The sequence below is a fragment of the Dama dama genome, chromosome 5, assembly GCF_033118175.1.
Source record: "Dama dama isolate Ldn47 chromosome 5, ASM3311817v1, whole genome shotgun sequence".
Taxonomy (NCBI): domain Eukaryota; kingdom Metazoa; phylum Chordata; class Mammalia; order Artiodactyla; family Cervidae; genus Dama; species Dama dama.
The window spans coordinates 54,805,554-54,831,905 of NC_083685.1; the positions used below are offsets into that span (position 1 = coordinate 54,805,554).

The 26,352-nt window shown below is 36.7% G+C and overlaps 1 protein-coding gene across 3 annotated transcripts in view; it reads right to left on the reverse strand.

Annotated features, from left to right (window-relative positions):
* Positions 1-26,352, reverse strand: part of INPP4B (inositol polyphosphate-4-phosphatase type II B) — an 851,446-nt gene that overhangs the window by 166,264 nt on the left and 658,830 nt on the right. For all 3 annotated transcript variants that reach the window (XM_061142404.1, XM_061142406.1, XM_061142405.1), the window contains one exon: positions 16,041-16,149. In XM_061142404.1, coding sequence (XP_060998387.1) covers positions 16,041-16,149 — 109 coding nt within the window. The remainder of the gene's footprint in view (positions 1-16,040; positions 16,150-26,352) is intronic.

Sequence of the window (26,352 nt, forward strand, 5' to 3'; positions counted from 1 at the left end):
ACAAGATTTCATGTTTTCTTGAAAATACATTTTATATACATCTCCCAGTTCAGTTCAGTTCAGTTGCTCCCCATGAATCGCAGCACATCAGGCCTCCCTGTCCGTCACCAACTCCTGGAGTTTACTCAAACTCATGTCCATTGAGTCAGTGACGCCATCCAGCTATCACATTCTCTATCGTCCCCTTCTCCTCCTGCTCCCAATCCTTCCCAGCATCAGTGTCTTTTCCAATGAGTCAACTCTTCGCATGAGGTGGCCAAAGTATTGGAGTTTCAGCTTCAGCATCCCTCCTTCCAATGAATATTCAGGACTGATCTCCTTTAGGATGGACTGGTTGGATCTCCTTGCAGTCCAAGGGACTCTCAAGAGTCTTCTCCAACACCACAGTTCAAAAGCATCAATTCTTCTGTGCTCAGCTTTCTTCACAGTCCAACTCTCACATCCATGCATGACCACTGGAAAAACCATAGCCTTGACCAGATGGACCTTTGTTGGCAAAGTAATGTCTCTGCTTTTTAATATGCTATCTAGGTTGGTCATAACTTTCCTTCCAAGGAATAAGCGTCTTTTAATTTCATGGCTGCAGTCACCATCTGCAGTGATTTTGGAGCCCAAAAAAATATAGCCTGTCACTGTTTCCACTGTCTACCCATCTATTTCCCATGAAGTGATGGGACCAGATGCCATGATCTTAGCTTTCTGAATGTTGAGCTTTAAGACAACTTTTTCACTCTCTTCTTTCACTTTCATCAAGAGGCTTTCAGTTCATCTTCACTTTCTGCCATAAGGGTGGTGTCATCTGCATATCTGAGGTTATTGATATTTCTCCCCGCAATCTTGATTCCAGCTTATGCTTCTTTCAGCACAGCGTTTCTCATGATGTATTCTGCATATAAGTTAAAAAAGCAGGGTGACAATATACAGCCTTGACATACTCCTTTTCCTATTTGGAAATAGTCTGTTGGTCCATGTCCAGTTCTAACTGTTGCTTCCTGACCTGCATATAGGTTTCTCAAGAGGCAGGTCAGGTGGTCTGGTATTCCCATCTCTTTCAGAATTTTCCACAGTTTATTGTGATACACAGAGTCAAGGGCTTTGGCATAGTCAATAAAGCAGAAATAGATGTTTTTCTGGAACTCTCTTACTTTTTCAATGATCCAGCAGATGTTGGCAATTTGATCTCTGGTTCCTCTGCCTTTTCTAAAGCCAGCTTGAACATCTGGAAGTTCTTGGTTCACGTATTGCTGAAGCCTGGCTTGGAGAATTTTGAGCATTACTTTACTAGCGTGTGAGATGAGTGCAATTGTGTGGTAGTCTGAACATTCTTTGGGATTGCCTTTCTTGGGGATTGGAATGAAAACGGACCTTTTCCAGTCCTGTGGCCACTGCTGAGTTTTCCAAATTTGCTGGCAAATTGAGTTCAGCACTTTCACAGCATCATCTTTTAGGATTTGAAATAGCTCAACTGGAATTCCATCACCTCCACTGGCTTCGTAGTGATGCTTTCTAAGGCCCACTTGACTTCACATTCCAGGATATCTGGCTCTAGGTGAGTGATCACACCATGGTGATTATCTGGGTCGTGAAGATCTTTTTTGTACAGTTCTGTGTATTCTTGCCATCTCTTCTTAATATCTTCTGGCTTCTGTTAGGTCCCTACCATTTCTGTCCCTTATTGAGCCCATCTTTGCATGAAATTCTCCCTTGGTATCTCTAATTTTCTTGAAGAGATCTCTTGTCTTTCCCATTCTGTTGTTTTCCTCTATTTCTTTGCATTGATCACTGAGGAAGGCTTTCTTATCTCTCCTTGCTATTCTTTGGAACTCTGTATTCAAATAGGGATATCTTTCCTTTTCTCCTTTGCTTTTCACTTCTCTTCTTTTCACAGCTGTTTGTAAGGCCTCCTCAGACAACCATTTTGCTTTTTTGCATATCTTTTCCATGGGGATGGTCTTGATACCTGTCTCCTGTACAATGTCATGAACCTCCATCCATAGTTTATCAGGCATTCTATCAGATCTAGTCCTTAAATCTATTTCTCACTTCCACTGTAGAGTCATATACATCTCTAGGTACCTAATAATCCATATACTAATTGAAATGCCTATACAGTGTTCCACTTTAGTGATGCAGAATAGCTTGCATATATATATTCTTTCAAGATGTTTCTAATATTTCACTATTATGAATAGACTCTATGAACACCTGAAATATTTGCCTTTTTAAAGGTTATTTTTGTTATATGTATATTCCTAAATAAGTGGTTTTCCTGAGGTGTATTTTGGAAGGTTGTAGACAGAGAACCGGTGAGGCTGTATGTGTGTGTGTGTGTGTGTGTGTGTGTGTGTGCACGCTCAGTCATGCCTGACTCTTTGTGGCCTCATGGACTTAGTCCACCAGGCTCCTCTGCCCATGGAATTTTCCAGGCAAGAATACTGGAGAGGGTTGCCATTTCTTTCCCCACGGTATCTTCCCAACCCAGGGATCAAATGTGCGTATCTTGTGTCTTCTGCATTGGCAGGCAGATTCTTTACCAGTAGCGCCACCTGGGAAGCTCCTCAGTGAGGCTAGAGTCTTAGAAATATTTTTACTGCCTACTATATAGGAACAGATTAAAATAGGAACTGATCTGCATGCAAAATTACTGTATCAAGTCAAGCATCCTTTTTTATAGTATAGATAATGTAATTTACCTTGAACATTATATTGTTCTCATAAGGGCCCAGAAAGAGTTGAATAGATCAAAGTTTTAAAAATTTCTATTCAATTCCTAGAAAGGTCATCTGTAAACTAACATTATTTGTTTGTTAAGAGCATATACATTTCATGCGGAAAAGCTACTGATAGCATGAGGATGAATGCATACAGAATCTGAGTGACCACAGAAGTCTGCTTTTCCAGCTACATCATTAGCTGCATGAGCAATTCAGTCTTTGAAAATCATTATTCTCACTGATAAATAGGGGAATTTGTACTCTCTGAGATTCTTTGTAAATTCTAAGTCCTAAAAGATTACTGCAAAAAAGGCAGACTCAGTATTTTATTTCCCCCAAGTTCCTTTCATTTTGAATATAGACGACTGATCTTATTAAGCAAGCACTGGAAACAAAGGGTGAAATTTCTAGATTCCCCTTCCAAGTGACCCAGCCATTCACCCAGTGAAATTAACCAAAAACCTAAGAGCCTTTCAACCCTGCCAAGTTACTGCAATTCCTCATCCACTTGCATTTAAATCCTATAAAAATGTCCTTAGATCTTCAACTCCGTACTCACCCATTTCCTCCCATCGGTGCTACTGTAGTAGCCTGTTTGCTCTTGTTAGTTCTCTCCACATAGTAACTCAAAATGCACATCTGATCATGTTCCTCTCCAGACCAAACTTGCCATCCTCTTAGCCTATATGATGAGCTGTCAAGACTTGACACAGCAAACAAGTGTCCTCCCAATCTGGCTCTCATCCTTTATCCCTTCTTTCTCTTTCTCTGCTCTTCTCTGTCTGTCTCTTCCTTTCAGCTGCTCTATGTTGCTAGAGTCCCCAAGCCAAGGTGCAGTGAATGGCACCACCCTGTCCAGGTGCACTGACAGAAGCCTGGGAATGTTCCTTGACACCCTTGGATTTTTACCTCCCATTCCAAACAGACACATGAAGTCCAAACAGTTGCCAAGTCCTTTAAAATATCTCTGCAACTGATCGCCTTCTCTCCACCTGCGCTTAAACCATCCTAACCAAGCCATCTTTCTCCAACAGAAACACTGCAATAAGTACTCACTTACACAAGCCTCCCGACAGGGAAGAAGACATTGGAATAGTTCAGGCAAGGTCTCAGCTAATAAAGATTGTGCAGTGACACTACTTTCCTCATCCCACAAGCCAACTGTGTGATCTTTCCATGACACAGATCCCATGTGTACATATTTTAAAGTTAGTGTGTGCGTGCTGTTGTGTCCAAATCTTTGTGACCCCATGGACTGTAGCCTGCCAGGCTTCTCTGTCCATGGGATTCTCCAGGCAAGAACACTGGAGTGGATTGCCATGACCTCCACCAGGGAATCTTTCCGACCCAGAGATCAAGTTCATGTTTCTTATGTCTCATGCATTGGTAGGTGGGTTCTTTTCCACTGAGCCACCAGGGAACCCCTTTGTAAAGTCAGTACTTTCACTAATAACAGTACTTGCAAAGAATGAGGTGCTCTAGAATTAGTTTGTAAGGTTCTGGGAAAAAAGGGTATTTTTAAGTTTTCTGGTGATTTATGACTGCAGTCACAAAATTAAAAGGCTTGCTTCTTGGAAGAAAAGCTATGACTAACCTAGACAGTGTATTAAAAACCAGAGACATCACTTTGCTGATAAGGTCTGTCTAGTCAAAGCTATGGTTTTTCCAGTTATCATGTATGGATGTGAGAGTTGGTCTATAAAGAAGGCTGAGTGCTGAAGAATTGATACTTTCCAACTGTGGTGCTGGAGATGACTCTTGATAGTCCCCTGGACAGTGAAGAGATCAAACCATTCAATCCTAAAGGAAATCAACCCTGAATATTCATTAGAAGGACTAGTGCTGAAGCTGAAGCTCCAATACTTTGGCCACTGATGTGAAGAACTGACTTCTTGGAAAAGACCCTGATACTGGGAAAGATTAAGAGCAGAGAAGGGGGCGGCAGAGGATGAGATGGTTGGATGATATCACTGACTCATGGACATGAGTTTGAGCAAACTCAGGTAAACAGTGAAGGACAGGGCAGCCTGCTGTGTTCAGTTCATGTGGTTGCAAAGAATCAGACACAACTTAGTGACTGAACAACAACAATTTGTAGATGACTTTCTTTTCTGTTTTCTGACTTTGCGATTATGGCTATAAACATCTAAGCCAATAGAGAGCTTTTAGGGCTTCCCTGGTGGCTCAGATGGTAAAGAATCTGCCTGCAATGTGGGAGAGCTGGGTTCAATCCCTGGGTCAGGAAGATTCCTTGGAGAAGGAATTGACAATCCACTCCAGTATTCTTGCCTCAAAAATCCTATGGACAGAGAAGCCTGGCGGGCTACAGTCCATGGGGTCGCAAAGAGTCAGACACAACTGAACGACTAACACACAGACATAGAGAGCTTTAAAGAACATGTTGGAAATTACTCAGGATTTAATCTGAGTCTCCATATTTTTCCTCAGATTAAATGCATACTAGTTAAAATAACATAACTATGTCATGATTTTAAACCTTTTTTTAGTTTATAGTGAAGAAATGCAATTCCTGATTTATATAAAATAAGTCATCAAACCACATTTTCTTCTCATATTTAGTTTTTTAAGTAACCAGAAAACAATGTTTCTGAGCCTGCTGTATATTTCACACTTAAATTTAAGTTCTAATATTCCTATCAATTAACTTTTTCTTCTGAGATAAAACCAAAAGTCATATCTCAATAACTGTGTGAAATGAAAATATTTAATTGTGAAGTCAAATTATCTTCCTCAGAATGATATATTTATCTTTCCTCAAAAATCTCAAGGTTGTGACCACTGTTTCTAACTATAAAATGATTTCAACAGAAATAAGCTACAACTACAGTGTATATAAGAAGCTATAGGGTAACTGCTCAGTGATTTTCTGAGATCACACCATAAAGATTATGTGTTTTAGCATTTTCAGACACTGTTCTCTTTACTTAATTTATTATCACTCAAAATTCTATTATCATTTAGAAAACTTGCTTGCATTTACAATTAAAGTCATTTTCTTTAAAGGAAAGATTTAATTTTTAAGAAGTTTGAACTGTCACACTTGACAGAGTGCGTCTTGCTTCAGATCATACCTGGCTTCACAAGCTTTTGGGTAGGTGACTGGAAGAAGGTTGCCAAATTTTAAATGTTAAAGTCACTACTGCATGGCCAGTATTGAACCAGATTTTAAGTTGGCTATTTTTATAAAAATAAAAATATCTTTTATAAAATAAAAAAGCTCCTTCTTTCAGAACATATGAAAGTATACTTTCCCTTCTTAGTCAGGCATGAGGAAACACAGACATTGTAATCACCGACAGACGGCCACCTCAAAGTCTACAAGTCATTTGCCACAAGTGTCCCTGTGTTTCTGTCACTTAATTCAGACACAACAGTCTCTTCAAGCACAGTAATTTGTTCTTCCTTTTACTCCTATGACAGACAAAGCTTTCACTTCTTTCATTTACGCCCTGATACACTTACTGCTTCAAGGAACACTTATCAAATCAGTTCCTCGGGAGGCAGACATAGTCAATGCCGTGGCATACACATAGCGTAGAATGGAAGAGAGGCAATTAGGAACACTGGAGGGTAAAAACAGATGTGGCCTTGCGAGAGGTAAGTGAAGACTTCCAGGCAAAGCTGGAAGAGAAGGACTTCGATCTGGTTCACCATGGAGTGGTGTGCGTGGAGCAGATGATGGTGTGAGTGGCGAAAGATGAAGCTGGAAAAGAAGTCAGGGTCAGACTTGTTGTTTAGTCATTAAGTCGTGTCTGACTCTCTTGAGACCCCATGGACTGTAGCTCGCCAGCCTCCTCTGTCCATGGAATTCTCCAGGCAAGAATACTGGAGTGGGTTGCCATTTCTTCCTCTAGGGGATCTTCCCAACCCAGGGATAAAACTCCCATCTCCTGCACTAGCAGTTGGATTTGTTTCCACTGAGATACCAGGGAAGCCCCAGGGTCAGATTCCACACGAAAATATTATGCACCTTGGGCTTTATTCTCCAGGCAAGAGGCAGCTATGAAATGTTTAAAATAATGAAATCACAAGATCATATTTGCCTTTTAGAAATATTATTTCAAGCAAGGTGAGAATAATAAGTGAGATGAGAGCCAGTCTGGAAGATGGAGAGTGATTAAGAGATATGGCAGTAGAATATTTAAAAGATGTTGGATCTACAGATTAGGGCTATCCTAAACCACAAGTGACTATGGAACTTAATGACTTCCTGAGAAACAAGAAGTGACAGAACTGATTTTTTTTTTTGGAAGTGGAAGCAAGGGAAGAAAAGTAGTCAAGGATGTTTGCATTTTGAAGTTGAACATCTGGTGGTGTCTTAATTAAGAAAAACAGTCCCTAAGAAAAGTTTGTGGATAAGAAGATGAGAGATGGCTGCATACATTGACTGTGAGGTGTGTGAATGACACTATTAATGTGGAGCTGTCTACTAAATGGTTATGAACACATGTCTGAATCTCAAGAGCCATGCCTGGGCTTAGCACAAAGATGGTATATGAAGCCCAACGCCTAAGAATACGCGTGGGCAAGGACCTTCTGTATGGCACAGGAACTAATTCAGTATCTTGTAACACTCTATAGTAGAAAAGAGTCTGAAAAAGGATGTGTGTGTGTGTGTGTAAACACATATATGTGTGTGTATGTGTGTGTAAACATGTATATATATATGAAATGTGGTAAAGGGAAGTGAAATGAAAATCATATCCAACTCTTTGTGACTCCAAGGACTATACAGTCCATGGAATTCTCCAGGCCAGAATACTGGAGTGGGTAGCCTTTCCCTTCTCCAGGGGATTTTCCCAACCCAGGAATAGGACCCAGGTCTCCCACATTGCAGGCAGATTCTTCACCAGTTGAGCCACGAGGGAAGCCCAAGAACTCTGGAGTGGGTAGCCTACCCCTTCTCCAGGGGATCTTCCTGACCCAGGAATAGAAATGGGGTCTCCTGCATTGCAGGTGGATTCTTTACCAACTGAGCTCTCAGGGATATATGTATACACACATATATTTGTATAACTGCATCACTTTGTTATACGTTCAAAATACTACAAATCAACTGTACTTGACTAAAAAAAATTTAAAAGAACATGTGGGCAATTAGCATCATATGCACAGTGATATAACATTTTCTGGAGGGCATTATATAGCATCTCTAACACGTAACCACTTCAACTGAGAAATTTCACTTCTAGGAATTTTAAAAAAAAGAAACAAACTTTCAGAAACATAAGAATAAGGGTGTGCAAAGAGAGAATTATAACAAAAAACAAAAAAATCTAAATGACCACCGATATTATATTGGTCAGATAATTATGCTATATTTAATCAATAAAACCCTACTTAGCTTTTAAAAAAATAATGAGATCTACACATATTGAAATGAAAGGTTGTCAGGACATTTTTGAGTAAATGAAATACTTGTTTACACGTTTTATATAATTAATAACTAAGCTCTCATTATGTGCCAGGTATCATTATAAATGTTCATTGTATATGAAGTCACCACATCTTCAGAACAACCCTATGAGGTATGCAGTATTATTTCTATATTACAAATGAGGAAACTGCAGTACAGAGTGGTGAGGTCATTTGACTAATGTCGCAATGCCAGTAAGTGCCCAAGCCAGGATTCAAATCCACACAAGGAGTAGAGTCTATGAATTATCTGAGATGAAAGCTTCTGCCCTGCCCCAGAATGAAAACCAGAAAAACTAACCTGAGTTATAGGAAAGTCAAGAACATTACATTCTCATGACCTGAGTTAGAAGATCAAGAATCATGATCACTGAAAACTCTGATATTTTTACCTAGAATAAAATGCACAGGGAAAAATACATTAAGCTGTTCAGATTGGTTTACTCAGGGGAAGGAAAATAAAAAAGGCAAACTTTTCAAAACCTTCTTCATTCTCTGAATTTGTGTGCGACAAGCAAATATTATTTTTGTATAATTAAAAAGAGAATGAAGCAGGAGAAAAAGTGCATTACAAATTCATTTCAGATCATATATGCTGTGCTGAGTCGCTCAGTCGTGACTGACTCTTTGCAGTCTCATGGACTGTAGCCTGTCAGGCTCCTCTGTCCATGGGATTCTCTAGGCAAGAACACTGGAGTTGGCTGCCATACGCTGTTCCAGGGCATGTTCCTGACCTGGGGATCGAACCCAGGACTCCCACATTGCAGGCCGATTCTTTACCATCTGAGCCACCAGAGCAAAAAGCCTTCGGTTCCCTTGTATTACATTTAGTTCAACGCTTTGCAAATGTCATCATTTAGGTTGTAGTATATGGCCAAGCCTTAGCAGGGCTATTTAATTGTTTTATTCTTTCCTGACTTCACGCTATAGATGTGCAAGACCTAGAACCCATGTATATTTGAAGATTTGTTGTGTACAGGGGCTGCATATAGAAAAGCATATATTGATTGGGAAAAGCCAAGTACACAGTTTTGGCAGATCTAGTGTTGTATTTGTCAAATATGAACAACATTGAACGCTGAGAGTGGTCATGGAGAAACTGATCCACTGGAAGTAAATAAACCTCCAAGGAATCAAGTTATAATAAACACAAAAATTAAATTCCTATCTCCTTGAAGATGATATATTGTCAACTACTAGGCAGAGTTCAAAAGAAAAAAAGAACAGATAAGGCTTTTATTCACACTTCTTATTTCTATAGGGGCTGTATGATTTTATTATATTTAAAATTTTTCTTTATTTTTTTGATGCTATAAAGTGTTTTTTCCAAAAGGGAAAAATGTACTTAAAAGTGAATAGGAGATGAATTTTAGCTAAAACCTGTAAGACTGATCTTACTAAATGGAATACCTTTGTTGTATTGGGCATGACTTCCAAAATCCAAAAACACATAAGGATTATTAAATTAAGAAGACTCAATTAATATACTTCGAAGAATTAGTCATTTTAAGCCATTTTGAACCTTTCAATTTATAACAGAAAAGACACAAAGATATAGATTACATACAGAAAAATAAACTGGATGAGACTGTATGCTCTCAAAAACTATCCTGTTGAGGACAAAGATTATGGGTGATTTTTACTTCCTTCTTTTGACTTTTCTACATTTGCCAATAAACTTATTTTAAAAATTGGAAAACTGTCAATAGCAAGCAATATATTAAAATATATATATATCACTAAAATATCAAAATATTTCCATTTAAAAGATATATGACATGATATATGGATTTATACAGAGTTATGATGTGAGTCTTTAAACTACTCTGCCAGTGAGTAACAAGATGAACTTCTGAAAGAAATCCAGAGACTAAGGTAGAGATAGAAAAAGAGCTCCAAGTAGGGGGGAAAATTGGCTCTCAAAGTTAAACACGGATGCAGTCTTACTGCTTTCAATGAATACATTTGAATCAGTCATTCCCTTTCATAAAAAGAAATAAGAATATTGTTTTAAGCATGAAAGTAAAGATCTTGAAAATAAGTATCTTTGTAACTGCTGCCTAGTCTGTTCATATGTTACTGGAGAAAGTACATAAAAAGAAGAGCTGAAAAACCTTGACTCCTTTGCTTAGACATCTCAGCTTTATACCACTAATGAAAAACGTTAACTTATGTTTTAACTCCTATTAAGCAGCAGTTAGCAATTCTATCCTGAAGAATACATTTCAAAGCTAGTGGTATGATTTTGAATCCAATTCTCCCATTTCTGGTTTACTGGATGTTTCTTACACTCTAGGCTACAAAGAACTTATTTCCCTAATGTAATATTTCTCCTTTTAACCCAAGAAACCTCCAACTTAGAGAACTAGGAAATTATGCTGATTTTTCTGACAATAATAAGGAAAATTGATCTCATAAAAGGTAAGGCTGGTTTGTTTAACTATTCATATTGTTTTACTTTCCTTCAGAAAATTCCTCTAAATTCTAGTATATACTCAAGTGTTGTAGGCTCAAAAACAGGCTATAACATTTCTGTGGGTAAAATTTTACTTTGCTTTCCTTTTGACTTTTCCAAATAATTTCTTTCTCTCTTCAATTAGAAATTGTGGGGCTGTCAATGTTGATAATCAACATTATCAACAGATTGAGGGAGCGCATTGAGGGGGTGAGGGTAGTGGAGAGAAAGACATGGTAGATACTCAAGGTAGGCATTTGACACTAAAATCTCTTGCAGGGAGTCAGCTGTGAGTTTGTCCTTAATGAACAGGTAGATCACAGGGAATTAATATTTTTGAGAAGTGAACACTGCCTGTCATTGGCTTTTCTTCTTCTTTACAAAGGCTCTTGGTTTTCATGAGGTGCCTTTTTATCTTAATGAAAGGGCTATGCCTTCAGGTCATGATCCTGCTCAGTGAAAGTTCTGGCTGAATCTGAGGTTCCAGCTGAATTTAGAAATGATCAAAGCGGGCAAAATATGTGTTGTCATGGTAATTTTTCCCTTTCTTTTAAGTAATACTGGAACTAAAGAATTGATTCATATTTTGATAGAGGAATCTATAAGCTTCTAAACAGTCTAGGTAAATCACCAGATCCAAGAACATGTAAGTGTTTGATGAACAAATGAATACATGGGTTACAAACAATGTGATTTTGGTCTTTTAAGTTAATACACACACACATATGCATATACATACATTATCTACATATACATGTATATATATATGTGTATACATATATTACTAAAAAGACCAAAATTAGGATTTTTGTAAAAAGAATATAAATTTACAAACCGATATGTACATAACTTTTCTGTACATCTGAAGCTAATACAACACTGTAAGTACACTATATTTTAATAAGATTTTTTAATGGTTAAATAGATAAAATGGTAAATTTTATATGTTACCAATATTTTATTACAACAAAAACCTTAAAAAACAAACCCACCAAAAAATAATATATGAGTAATTTGCATTTTGATTCTTAAAACGTCTCATCTCTAAAGCATGAAAAGCTCTATAATATGCTTGGTTTTTATTCATTCATGTTATTCAGACCCAAGCTTTCCCAGATCAAAATTCTTACTGCTTTATCACCATCTTTGGTTCCATTTTATAACAATTTAATGAGTGAGGGATTCTTTAAAGAAAAATTTCCATGTAACAAGATGTAATGCTTTTCCTCTGTATTACAACAAATATTCCTTTGCATAGATTTTCTTTCCTTCTGATAGAGGCTAATTGAGGTTCTATACAGTTTTCAAGTTTAACTCCCCTGTGCCGCTATTCCTGTTTCTAGCCTCCACACCATTCTGTCTTCTCCCAGCACTATTCACTATTTGTATCAATGGTTCTCAACCCTAGGCACACATCAGTCTCACCCGAGAAGCTTTTAAAACTTAACAATGCCTGGACTCCATTCCCAGGACTGACTTAAATATTTTAAAGCTCCAAAGGTGATTCTAATTCGCAGCCAAGGTTGAGCACCCCTACTCTATATAATACTGCCCTTACTGCATTACGATTATTTGTGAAACTTTATCTCCCACTGAAGTTTTTGGAATTTTAAATCAGACTCGTGTGAATTCCAATGCCTGTTGAGTTTGATCTATGGAATCTACTCTGTGGAACACTCCAGAAGATCTAAAATTCAAAAAGACATCATCTCTTAGTTAAGGAAATCACAAACTATTATAAAAGTACTGGACTAAAACAAACCTAGCATGCCATAACTGTGACCTAGGAAACTATATGGGAAGTAAAAATAAAACATTGGGATGAAGAGTCAGATCAACTTGAGAAATCAGGAAGACATGATGGAGAAAGTAGAGTCTTAGGATGGACTATGTGTAGAATTTCAAATAGGATTATGTATATGATTTTTACAGAGAGAAATGAAAAATAGCGGGGAGATAAAAACAGTAAGTTTTTGTAAACAGCAACAGAGTAAGAAAAGGGGAAGAGATGGAAAAGTGAAATCCATTAATAAAATAGTTTCTGTACCATAAAGAAACAACTTCAAGAGAAGGAGGAAATGAATGTAGAAAGTCAGTGAGGTGAAATCATGGAGGTTTTGAATGCTCAATGAATGAGCATGGATTCCTTGATGGTTTCCGAACAGGGACTAATGTACTGAGACATTTGTGCTTTAAAAAATATCAATCTTCCTAATTAATTATCTTGTAGTCTTGAAAATACTTTTTATGTGATCTGAATTACATTATATGAATACTATAAGCAATGCTTTCTTATGTTAAAATGCTTTTCATTATGTGGTCAATGTATTCATCAAAAAATAGATCACGAAGGAACAGACACATAAATTACATCTGTTCCTAGATGATGGTATTTCATTGGCTTAGCTGAGAAGAAAATAAATGAAGGGGAAGTCGTAACAATAGCTGCGGTGGGTCACCTAAAAATATCTAAAAGATGCAGCTATCTCTTTTTGGGCGGGGGAAGGGTTATCAAAAGAAAGAAAAGGTGAAGTAAAGTTTTTTCACTTAATGCTATTTTCTGTCCTGCCAAATGTAAATAAGGTCTCATATCATATAGTCATATGTATTTCTATATTACTGTTTGTGGCTGAAAAATGCAATATTTGTTGCTGAAAAGGCCTGCAGAAAATTATTTGATTAATGTGATATCACTTTAGGTGTGACATGTTTGCTCAGGTTATTGCTCAACTTGATGAAGAGGCTGATACTATACTCATCTGGGTATTGCCTCAACAAGCTGTATTTGTCCCATACCACTACCCTATAGAGAGTATTTTTAAGATCTAGGCTAAGCTATTGTTTTAATTTTAAAAATGGCATTTCATCAATAAAGTCATCAATAAAGCAATGGGATAAATAGCACATATGAAAAAGCTAAAGCAAATCAACATTTACAAGCATTGGACTCACTTTTTTATTTTAGATTTGATCTTAGAGCTCTGTGTGTTTGTGAATGTGTGTGTGTGTGTTTATATATACATAAACACCCCAACGAGAAGTGAAGAACACTGGAGAATTCATATACTCATGCAGATATTTAAAGCTCAAAATATCAATGTTTAAATATACAACTTAACATTTGTCTTTGCCCATAGCATATAGTGATATTTTATGAAATTATATGGATAGATTCCATGTTTCACATACACGTGCTTTATGTGCTCAAGTAAATTCTATGTACCCTGTGGGCATTTTCAATCTTTTAATTGTATTATGCACTTTAAAATTTGATTCCAAAAAATAGTAAATTCTCAAGATAGAGGCTTCTAGTTCTAGACAAGATGGAATAAACACAATCTATTTTACTTTTCCCTTTAACCACCAAAACCAAAACAAAACAAACTACTCTGTACAAAATATATAACTCATTTATCAGAAGACACCAAGAGGTGGAGAGAAGAAAACAGATTGGCTAGGAGCCTCAGGACTTAAGGAATGACATCATAATTATTTCCACATTTGCTTGTTTTTTTGTCCTTCTTTGCCTCCTAAACATTTCACTTTGGATAGAAGGGAAGCCCTCAGTGAAGCAAAAGGTCAAATAAATAGCACCCAAGAAAAGTCAAAGGACTAATAAAAGGGTAGCCCAACAGAACAGTAAGCTTTTAACCATAAAATGCCTGAGGGTGAATATCACAACATAATAGTACCCCTCCACTCAAAGGATGGTGCAGCAAGGGGATAGTGAGAAATATCCCTGCCCAGTAAAGCCCTCAGGCACAAACCTGTATTCCACTCTTCTTCTCATTTCAGTAAATGGATGGCATCCCCTTCCCCATGGGGTCTGTCACTGAACTGACATCCAACCTCCATGAATTAAATAAGAGGTGACCCTCCTCTCAGAGCCCCTAGTTGGAACTCTGATGTCCACTCCCTATTCCAACAGTAATGCAATGGAACCACTTTCTGCAGCAGAAGGGTTTGGGGGAAGAGTGTGACTATTAGGGGATAACACTAGGGAGTTTCTATGTGATAATGGGATGGTTGTTTATGATGACTATGGTGATGGTTAGTCCAATTTACATCTGTGATACAACCTCACAGAACTATATTCCTTACCCACTGAAAAATTAAAACCAAAATAAAAAACTGGAAAAATCTTAATAAGAACACTAGCTGATTTAAAAGTATTGTACCAATAGAAAGATAATTTCTTTAAAACAAGAAAGACATATATATTAAAATGTACACACACACACAGACACACACACACATATATATATATACACATTGCTAGCTTGTACATTTATATAACAGTACATCAGTTGTACAATTCCAACTTATTTTAAATGCTTTCTTCCTGAACATCTGGACAGTGAATAACAAATATGTTATGTGATAAAGCTTTTTAAAAATGGTTTTAGTTTTGCCACTCAGATTATTTAATACTATTACTAAACCAACTATGACTAAACATAACTATTTCCCCCTAACTTTCAAAATTGGAGTTCTTTGTTTTTCTTTTGGCTGCCTGTGCACCTTGTGGGATCTTTGTTTCGTGGCCAAGGACTGAACATGTGACCCCGCCATGGTGGAAGCTCAGAATCCTAACCACTGGACAACCAGGAATGCCCCAAATGTGAGCTCTTAATTCAAGAAGAGTAACTACTTGAAAGGGAAAAGAAAGTTACTCTTCACACTTGGATAACACTCGTTAAAATTTACATGAGTATGGTCATAACCAGAGGATATAACAGGGTAAATTTGGTTGGTACATGTGGGGATAAACTACAGTACTAATGCAATATTTTAAAGTAGCTAAGAACAAAACAGAAGGTTGAGAAAATAAATTAAAATTATAAACAACACTGACAATACTTCGGTTTTTGTGTCTCCTTTTCTGTAAGGAATAGAAAGTTTTCTCTTTTAACTTCATCACTTAAGTAATAGAGTTCTGTATGGATGGCTCTTTTTAAAATGGAATAATTAAATAATAGGACAGTTAAGTGCCTTGCCACAGGCCACAGTGGAAATCACTAGTAGGGTCAGAGTCATAAATTAGGACTCATGCTCTCCATTAAGTGTCTTTGCCTTCACAGAAAATTAGACTATGCTTTCAGCTAAATATCTGTCTGAACATCATTCCATTGAGTTACAATAAATTGATACTAGAATACTATTTATTAGTAGGATGGCTTCCGGAAAACTTTTCTGCTAGCATAGTTCTACTCTATTAGTAATATGCTTAGCCATCACAGCCATTTCATTTATTTTAATTTCTGTTCAAGTTTTTTGTTTTTGAAATTCAACAGCTCTAAGTTCCTGAATGGCATGGTTGGAGATGTCAAGAACTATTCATTGTGATGGATCAAGCTTACTTATCCTAACTTGATATACAAAAAACCTTCCCCAAAGGGAAGATAATATCATGAATGCATTCTGTTGTCACTTACTTTCTTCTTTCTGCTTCAAATCTATGCAGGAGTTTCCGAAGACCACCATTCTTAAATCCCTGAAAATGGGCAGCTGGGGCCCCCACGGTGATGACGTCGTAGAGAGCATCTGTAACAAGATTGGACACGGAGATGAACACTTTGCAAACATTTATCTCCAGCATGCTGTTTGCATTGAAGCATTCACACTGTGGGAAGTGTGAGGAATTATTCTGTTTAATTTTGCAGGAATAACAATGAACTCACATCTCAAGGGGGCAAGACGAGCTAATCAATCTTTCTAAAAGCCACCTGTGCACCTAAACAAGTTATAATATTTGCTTGATTTATGACTACATCTTAATTATATACTACTGTGTTGAACAGCATGTTCTCTCATTCTTCTATATACTTACTGAGATAACACATTAATTGGTCTTTTGTGCATTTTACTTCATTGTGTTTTGCATCATTTAATTTGCAATCATATTGAAATTCAACAATAATGAACAATCTTTCAACCAAAAGTTGCAGAGAAAAGAGCCAAAATATTACAGTACTTTGATTCAAGGACACAACAGTACTAGTGCCTTTAAAATAATCTATACACCACAGTTTTTTGCCTGTGTATACTACATCACACAATTTTGAATGCATGCAATTGAATTTTGCAATTTCCTTAGGTGGCATGGAAAGAATACACAAAATGTCTTGATCTATTTTCCAGTGAGATATTTTGTTTTTTTTAATAATAAAAAACCCATACATTTAAATTAAAACTCAATCCTTTGATCTTGAAAGTCATCAAGTTTGATACATATTAAGTTTACCACTTCAAAACATGCCATCATCTTACATTATAATGAAAAGTATCCCTATAATAAGAAAGACAAAGTGAATGCCCTCTTGTTAAACCACATTTTATTTGAAAAATCTAATTTCATAGTAGATCCTTTTCAAATTGGTTTTGATATCTGACACCTTGGTTGTTTTTCCAATCTCATTTACAGGGAAAACATAAATTATTTTATTAGCTTCAGGTAAATACCATGACTTTTTCATAGTGGTTCAAGCCAAATACATCTGAAACAGTAAATTTTTTAAATAAAATAGGTCCTCAAGTGAAAAGACTTCAGCTGCATTCAGAGAACTCAAGGTCACAAAAAATCCCCAGAAGTACAACCCAAACTAAAGAGCCATTAAGGCAGATACTGAATAGTCACTTAATGGACTGTTGGAGTGCTGAGCTTGTCTTCTTTTAAAAAGTCACTAATCAACTGAAAGTCCTGCTAAGTCACTCCAGTCATGTCCAACTCTGTGAGTCTCTATGGACTGCAGCCCACCAAGCTCCTCTGTCCATGAGATGCTCCAGGCAAGAATACTGGAGTGGGTTGCCGTGCCCTCCTCCAGGGATCAAACCCACATCTCTTACATCTCCTGCATTGGCAGGTGAGTTCTTCACCACTAGCACCACACCTGGAAAGCCATCTTTTCTTAAACTAGCAACATATTAGATTTGTGTGAAATTTAAGATTTCTTAGTCCAAAGGATTTTAACCTAAGACCTAAGAAAAGGATTCTAAGGTGTCCACGAACAGACGTTGATTGTCTTAGTGACTCTGTTCTCCTTCATGGAAGGGGGGATCACAGCTTTCTCAAGTGATCATGGGATCACTCAAAACCGCCAACACTAAATTCTAGTCCACTTTCACTTATCTGATGAGAAACTTGAGGACCCTGAGTAGTTGTCTGCTTCATCTAAAGTCTTAAAGACCTTATACCCAGGGATTTCTGACTTCTAACCCAGGAATGGAGAGTGAAGAGTTTGTTACTGACTGGACTCTAAGTCCATGGCTCCAAATAACAGCTCTGCTAGGTATAAGTTGTGCAACACTGGGAAAAGTATACAATCTCTCTATGACATGGTTCTTCTGCTAGAAGATGGAGTGGGAAGTAGTTATAAGAAGTTAGCATTTAGTAAGTACTAGCTATGATTATTTTCCCTATAGAAAAAAATCCTATCAATTAAGCATAGAAGGCTGATAATTCAACTTTTGCTATTTCTCTAAAAAAAATAAAAATTTTAGTCTGAAAAGGAAAGTGATAGTGAGGCTCAGTCTTCTAAATAAAATCAGTTTGTGCATCAATTTAAACTACCTGTGGGTCGGGCACGGGGGGCATGATGCTGCAATGAATTACACTACATTTCTGCTAAAACCTGGGTGATCAGCAATAGCAACAATATACCAAAGTGACTAAAAACATGTGGATAATTCCACATGTCTGATCAAACACAAATCAAACATATTCCAAACTCAATTTTCCAAAAGAGACATCTATGATTTTTATTAGATCCAAGAAAACTTGTGGCCTTTCCAACAACACCCAAGAAGAGGAGGGAAGAGAGCAGTTTTTGTTTTGTTTTGTGTTTTTTAAGAGAGAAGTTTTAATTGATGGAGATTAACCTGTGGAATGGTCATGTATGGATGTGAAAGTTGGACTGTGAAGAAAGCTGAGTGCTGAAAAACTGATGCTTTTGAACTGTGGTATTGGAGAAGACTCTTGAGAGTCCCTTGGACTGCAAGAAGATCCACCCACTCCATCCTGAAGATCAGTCCTGGGTGTTCATTGGAAGGACTGATGCTGAAGGTGAAATTCCAATACTTTGGCCACCTCATGCGAAGAGCTGACTCATTGGAAAAGACCCTGATGCTGGGAGGGGTTGGGGGCAGGAGGAGAAGGGGATGACAGAGAATGAGATGTCTGGATGGCATCACCGACTCGATGGGCATAAGTCTGAGTAAACTCTGGGAGTTGGTGATGGACAGGGAGGACTGGCGTGCTGCGATTCATGGGGTCACAAAGAGTCGGACATGACTGAGTGACTGAACTGAACTGAACCTATGGAAAATTCTTAAAGAGATGGGAATACCAGACCACATTAACTGCCTCCTGCAAAACCTGTATGCAGGTCAAGAAGCAACAGAGAACCAGACATGGAACAACAGACTGGTTCCAAAGTGGGAAAGGAATACATTAAGGCTGTATATTGTCACCCAGATAATTTAATTTATATGCAGAAACATTATGCAAAATACTGTGTTGGACGAAACACAAGCTGGAATCAAGATTACAGGGAGAAATATCAGTAGCCTCAGATATGCAGATGATACCATCCTTATGGCAGAAAGTGAAGAGGAACTAAAGAGCCTCTTGATGAAGGTGAAAGAGAGTGCAAAAGCTAACTTAAAACTCAACACTCAAAAAAATTAAATATGGCATCTGGTCCCATCACTTCATGGCAAATAGATGGGGAAACAATGGAAACAGTGACAGACTTTATTTTCTTGAGTTCCAAAATCACTGCAGGTTGTGACTGCAGCCATTAAATTATAAAGGGTCTTATTAAGAAGCCCATGCACATGAAAAGGCTTGAACCTAAGCTTTGCTAGCTTCATGGAGAATCTGTCTCTTCAATTTATCCATAGTTTCAGGCATCCTCTGAAGCTACTTTCTAGGAACAGAAACCTTCTCTTTATTCATCCATCTCACTGAAATGTTGGGAATCCTAGTCATCTATGTTGGAACTAAGATACTTTGAAACAGTAGACAAAGGAAGAGAACCAAGCGACTCAAACACGCTCCACTCAAAAAAGAGCCAATTATCTTTAAGTCTAAATGAAGAAACTAGCATTCTTTAAAACTCATCTATAGTTAAGAACCTCAAAAGTTATGAACAAGCTCTTTCATGTTCAAAATTCTGACTTTTACTCTTTTCTATTCTATTTTCTATTTATGAACTCATCTCTTTTAGTTTTAACACTATATTTTTACAGAAGCCTATAAAATCTCCATCTCTGGCTAGTCTGACTTCTTCCACACTAAACTATCCAGTTCCTAACTTGTCTTATGAACATCTTCGAGTGTCAACCAGCTATTAAACTTAACTTGTTCTGGCTTAAAAAAAAAAAAAAAACTCTTAGAAAACATGTATTTTACATATTTAGATTTTATAAAGATGAATTATTAAAAAACATATTAGTGATAAACTGATATAGCCACTATGGAGAACAGTAGGGAGATGCCTTTAAAAACTAAAAATAGAACTACTCTGTGATCCAGCAATCCCACTACTGGGCATACACCCAGAGAAAAGCATAATTTCAGAAGACACATGCGCCCCAGTGTTCACAGAAGCGCTACTCACAACAGCTATGACAGGGAAGCATCCTCAACAGAGGCATAGATAAAGAAAATCTGGTGCATACACACAAAGAAATATTACGCAGCCATAAAAGGAACAAATTGGGTGATTTGAAGTGACATGGATGGACCTAGAGAGCGTCATACAGAGTGAAGAAAGTCAGAAAGAGAAACACAAATACTGCATAATAATGCATATACGTGGAATTGAGATAAATGGTATAGATGATTTTATTTGCAAACCAGAAATAGAGACACAGACATAGAAAACAAATGTATAGACCCAGGGGAAAGGGGAGGGATGGGATGAATTTCGAGATTGGGATTGATATATACACAATATTGATAGTATGTATAGATACAACAGTACAGATGACTAATGAGAACCTACTGTATAGCTCAGGGAACTCTACTCATTGCTCTGTTGCAGCCTAAACAGGAAGGAAATCCAAAGAAGAGGAGGTAAACATATATATATATATGTATATATATATAAGGATTCACTTCATCAGAGAAACTAACACAACATTGTAAAGCAACTGTACTCCAATAAAATTTAATTTAAAAATAAAATAAAATTGAAAAGTGTTATATATTCTAAAATGCTCACTGAAGTCAGTTATTCATTCTATTCAACAGCATATTTTAAATATATCCTAGGAGCAGTTTTATTCCTTTAAATTTAGTTAGAATTAGCTACAACTGATTGCTTTTCTCTAGGACAAATCACATAGGCTACAAAAAAAGAATCAATCAAAACATTAAAATTCTAAGATAATCTGATCAGTGATATTTGTCTCATTTTAAGATGTTCCTCATTTTATCCTCCTTACACTATCTTTTGTGATATGAATAGCCCTTAACTTCCAGATTTTTGGTACTGAGACAATTATAAAAATATAGATGGGGCTTTTATTTTAGAGGAAAGTTAAGCATTTTATAGAAAAAGGTTTCCATTTTATAGGAAAAAAGTTAAACTTTTATAGGAAAGTTATTTTATATAAATGTTATAAAACCTTATTCTCTTTTAAAAAATAATATGCATATTTTCTTTGATATTTTGTATTTCAAAAATTTGTTGGCTTTAGGAAAATGGCATCTCCTGCACCATATAAGGAAAGTGGAGTTCAAGCTGTTGAGTCTCCTTAAGCTAAAGATACTAGGTTGTTTGAAATCTAATAGTAGGGCTACCTTATAGCCTTTTAAAAGCCACTTATTAATAAAATGAGATAATAAGTCTTTTTTTCCCAGAAGATCTCTTTCATATTCCTACAACTATAAAAATCGTGCTGATGAAAAAAAAAAAAATGTAGACCTGCTGATCTCACTTCAAGGAACAATTTAAAACATAAACCCTGACTTTAAAATGGCCCACAAAATAAATTGGATATGAATCACAAGACAATAGGGAATTTTAAGGGAAATCTGTTTCAAAATAGTCCGAGCAGGTTGGCATCACCATTAAATACATCTACAAGATAATTGTGTTTCATTGATAAGGTGATATACCCAGGCTCTTGAGATACAGAAACACGGGAGCTCTTAATAGCTCCGCTTGTGTAGAGATTAGAAGAGGAAGGGGCAGAAAAGTCAGCTGACTCATCCATATTAAACAGTAAATCCAGGCCGATCTTGCACCTGATTCCAACTGCAGCTTTACAGTATAATATAGTAGTTTCTTTCCTTTTTCCTTTCTTTCTTTTTTTCCTTCATTTCTTCCCTCCTTTCTTTCTTCCTTCCTCCCGTTCTTTTCTATGTATTATATACTATTATATATGTGTCACATATAAAATAACTTAAACATAGAATATCACAAGAATCCATAATGTGTAATATTCACAACTATTTTTCTATGAAAGGAAAATGTACTGGAGATGGAAACTGTCTTCTTCATTCCAGGGCTTTGTGTTATTGTAGTCAAAGCTGCTAAGATCCCTATAGTGGTGGCTATTCTATTTGCTGCATATAAGCAATGGATAAGGATGAAAAATTCACTTAATGGGTCTGGGGGCGCCTGAAGTTAAATGAAGGTTATTTCATTTGTCAGTATGAGACATGACAACATTAGTTCCGCTCAGTTAGTTGTTTCAAGAGCTAGACATTAGCCTTGTCTTTGGTGAATCTTCCTGCTACTGTTTGCAAAACTACCTCTCCAAATATAGCAGATAGATTAATCAAATGTGCATAGATGCAATTTACTAATGGTAAGAATGAAAAGAGATGTGTACTACCTCGAAATAATTCACCAGTGAAATACCAAGGCTTGGCGAATCTTACTTGCATCATTACCTTGCAAAATGTTGTCTGTAATTCAGCTAAATGTTCAAATCAGTAACTATAGATCTTAAATACATTTAACTATGATTCATTTAATCTGCTATTAAAAAATATGCTATGTAAGTAGAAAATCTGATTGACTACCATTTATAAACATTATACTTTGCAAATAAAGAAAATCAAAGCTCAGAAAGGTTATGAATTTGGTCAAACTAGGAAAAGTAAGGCGTAGAGCCCCCAAAAAGTCAGTCAAGTTTTTAATTTCTATGATAATATAGAGTTGGTGATCTAGTCCAGAAAGCACCTACTTTAACTGAATTTCAATTTAAAATAATGTTTAAAATTACAAAAACATAAATATTTTAATACATACAAATTTTATAATGTTATATGTAGGACTTGCATGTCTCATATATATATATACACACACACACACACACACACACATATATATGATATGTGAGTAGCCTTGGGGGAAAATTTATATGTAATAGAATTCAGTACTTTCAAATTAATTTTTGATTTAATTAATTTTAATTAATCTCTAGTCTTTTTGCACATTTTTTCCCTTAGGTGTTCAAAGAAAGAAATCAGTCTTTCTGAAAACATGTGAAAAACTCTCTAGTTGATGAGTTGTACCCTATTTCTCTCGCCTGCCAATGCAAGAGACACAGGAGATGTGAGTCTGATCCCTGAGTCAGGAAGAGCCCCTGAAGGAGGAAATGGTAACCCACTCCAGTACTCCTGCCTGGAAAATTCCATGGGCAGAGGAGCCTGCTTGGCTACAGTCCATAGGGTCGCAGAGTTGGACATGAGTTAGTGACTGAGCACGCACACCCTAGTTCTGTAACTTCAAAATCTAGCTTTACTCTCTACTGTTTGGTATTTGTCATCACAAATAAAAAATTCTTTTATATATCTTATTATGGGTTGAATTGTGCCCACCCTCCCCTCAGAAAGGTATTTTAGACTATGACCTTAATTGGAAATAAGGTTTTCAGAGATGCAATCAAGTTGAAATAAGGTAATTAGAGCAGGTCCTAATCCAACATGACCTAATCTGGTATGTCCTTAAAGGGGACATTGAAGCAAACACAGAAGATGATATAAAGACATAAAGGGGAATGACATGCAAAGACTGAGGATCAGGTGATATATCAACAAAGAAAACTAAAGAAAGCTAAAGATTAAGCTAAGATTAAGTTTCAGAGGAATCATGGCTCTGCCAACACCTTCATTTTAGCTCCCAGCCTTCAGACTGTGAGTCATTACATTTCTGTTGTTTATGACGCCCACTTGGTGGTACTTGTTATGGCAGCTGTAGGAAACTGATACATATCTCACTAAACTAATCAGAAGAAATTCAGTTTGCTTTTTCAAATGTCTTTATTTTAGTTGCCAGTTCCTTTTACACTGCAGAAACAACAATTAAATAATTTAATGCCTTGTATCATACCAGTTCACTCTAGTCTATTTTCAGATATTAACCTGGGAAAAAACAGCATAATATAAATGGTTCTTTTGTTTTTAAGAAGTAAGTAGAAAGTAAAAGCCCACCTAGCTAATAATTTCACTTTGTATACTGGAAGTATTTTAAGGATCATCACCAAATATTTGAACGGATATTTAAGTATAAATTCATATCAATTTGTTTCCAACAGACTATTTGGTTTAATGATACTGCTATCCATCCATAGCTGTAACTTGAGTTATCATTTTCTCTCTTCTTTTTATTTCATCTGTCATAGAACTTGCAAGTGATGATTTTTCCAAAATGCCTCTCTAAATCGTCGTTTCTCTAAATGTGGCTACTTTTTTGGTTGAAGATTTCAATGTGTCTTAATAGGCTCTATACTGATCACTTTCCTCCAATTTTAACTGTCATGAAAAAACCGGCAATCTGCTTTGTTCCAGTGATGGCAACTATCACATGTATCACAAAAACTATTATTGTTGATTCTATATGTTTTATATGCTCTCGCTCACTTAATCAGGACAGGAACAACACTACTTAGAAAGATTAAATAACAGGCTTAAGGTCAAACATAAAGTGGTAAAGCTGAAATTCTATTATACTTTAAAATATATAAACTTGGTACTGTATCATAAAAGTCTCTTCATATTGGCTATTAGAAAAAAAAATTATGTTGCTGCCAGATAGATTTTGAATGTCCTAGCTTCTTTATGACTTTGTTTTTGATGATTTTTAAAAACCATTAGTAGGTCAGATGGTAAAGCATCTGACTGCAATGCAGGAGACCCGGGTTTGATCCCTGGGTCAGGAAGATCCCGTGGAGAAGAAAATGGCAACCTACTCCAGAATCCTTGCCTGGAAAATCCCATGGACAGAAGAGCCTGGTGGGCTGTACAGTCCATGGGGTCACAAAGAGTCAGACAAGACTGAGCAAATAACACATGTTCAAATTATTAATAGACACAAGTAATCAAGGAAGAGCTTCTAAATGCCTTAGGGCCAATCCGTCTTGCTTTTAATTCAGTGCTTTCATTTGACATAATTTTTGGTGAACAAGATGCATGTTAAAATTTCAGATACTTGATAAGGTATATGATGATGCAATTACAATTATAATTAAATATAAATAATCAATATAATTATAATATGTTTATAATACAACAATGGGCTTCCCTGGTGACTCAGCTGGTAAAGAATCTGCCTGCAATGAGAGAGACCTGGGTTTGATCCCTGGGTTGGGAAGATCCCCTGGAGAAGGGAACAGCTACCCACTACAGTATCCTGGCCTGGAGAATTCCATGGACTGTATAGTCCAGAGGGTCGCAAAGAGTTGGACATGACTGAACAACTTTCACTCACATCAATAATACAATCATATGTCAGAATGATTTTAATTACGTTTGAACTTGTATGTTAGCTAGTTGTGTATAGACAATCAGTATACACAAACTTATACAAATTTTTTTGATTACAAAACTTCAGGTAATTTTAAAGTAGATTTCATTTTAACTTTTTAAAAAAAGTCTAACCTCTCTATTTTGAACTGTGGTGTTGGAGAAGACTCTTGTTGGAGTCTCTTGGACTGCAAGGAGATCCAACCAGTCCATCTCAAAGGAAATCAGTTCTGAATATTCATTGGAAGGACTGATACTGAAGGTGAAACTCCAATACTTTGGCCACCTGATGAGAACTGATTCATTTGAAAAGACCGATGCTGGGAAAGATTGAAGGCAGGAGGAGAAGGGAATGACAGAGGATGAGATGGTGGGATGCCATCACCGACTTGATGGACATGGGTTTGAGGAAGCTCTGGGAGCTGGTAATGGGCAGGGAAGCCTGGCGTGCTGCAGTCCATGGGGTCACAGAGTCAGACACGACTGAGCAACTGAACTGATTGGACCTCTCTATTGTGACAATGGCTGCAAAATTGTGTGTTAGAATGCTTCTGTAGATGCATCTGTGAATGACTATGTGCGTGTTTGTATGTATATGTTGATAGACTTAGCATGAAAGATTGACAATCTGAAGGAACTTTTGGCTATCTAGGAAGATGAGTAGGATGACCATAGAATTTATTATTCACACAGAGAGAGCTTTGAGAGGTAAAGGATGTGGATGGCATCTTTAACAAAGCTGTTGGACAAATATCATAATATGGTCCTTTTGCTGATAAATAGTGGCAGATGGCTCCCCCAAATATTCACAAAAAATGATACAGCAATAAGTTAAAGAAAAAGGGAAATGAGAAGAAAACTTAAAATATACTTCATACTGAGAAATGGCAAGGAATTATGTAGCAGCAACATCTTATTATTCACTCTACAGCTATTTAAGTATGTTATGAAAATTTATATGTATTTTCTTGAAAAATGTATCTCAA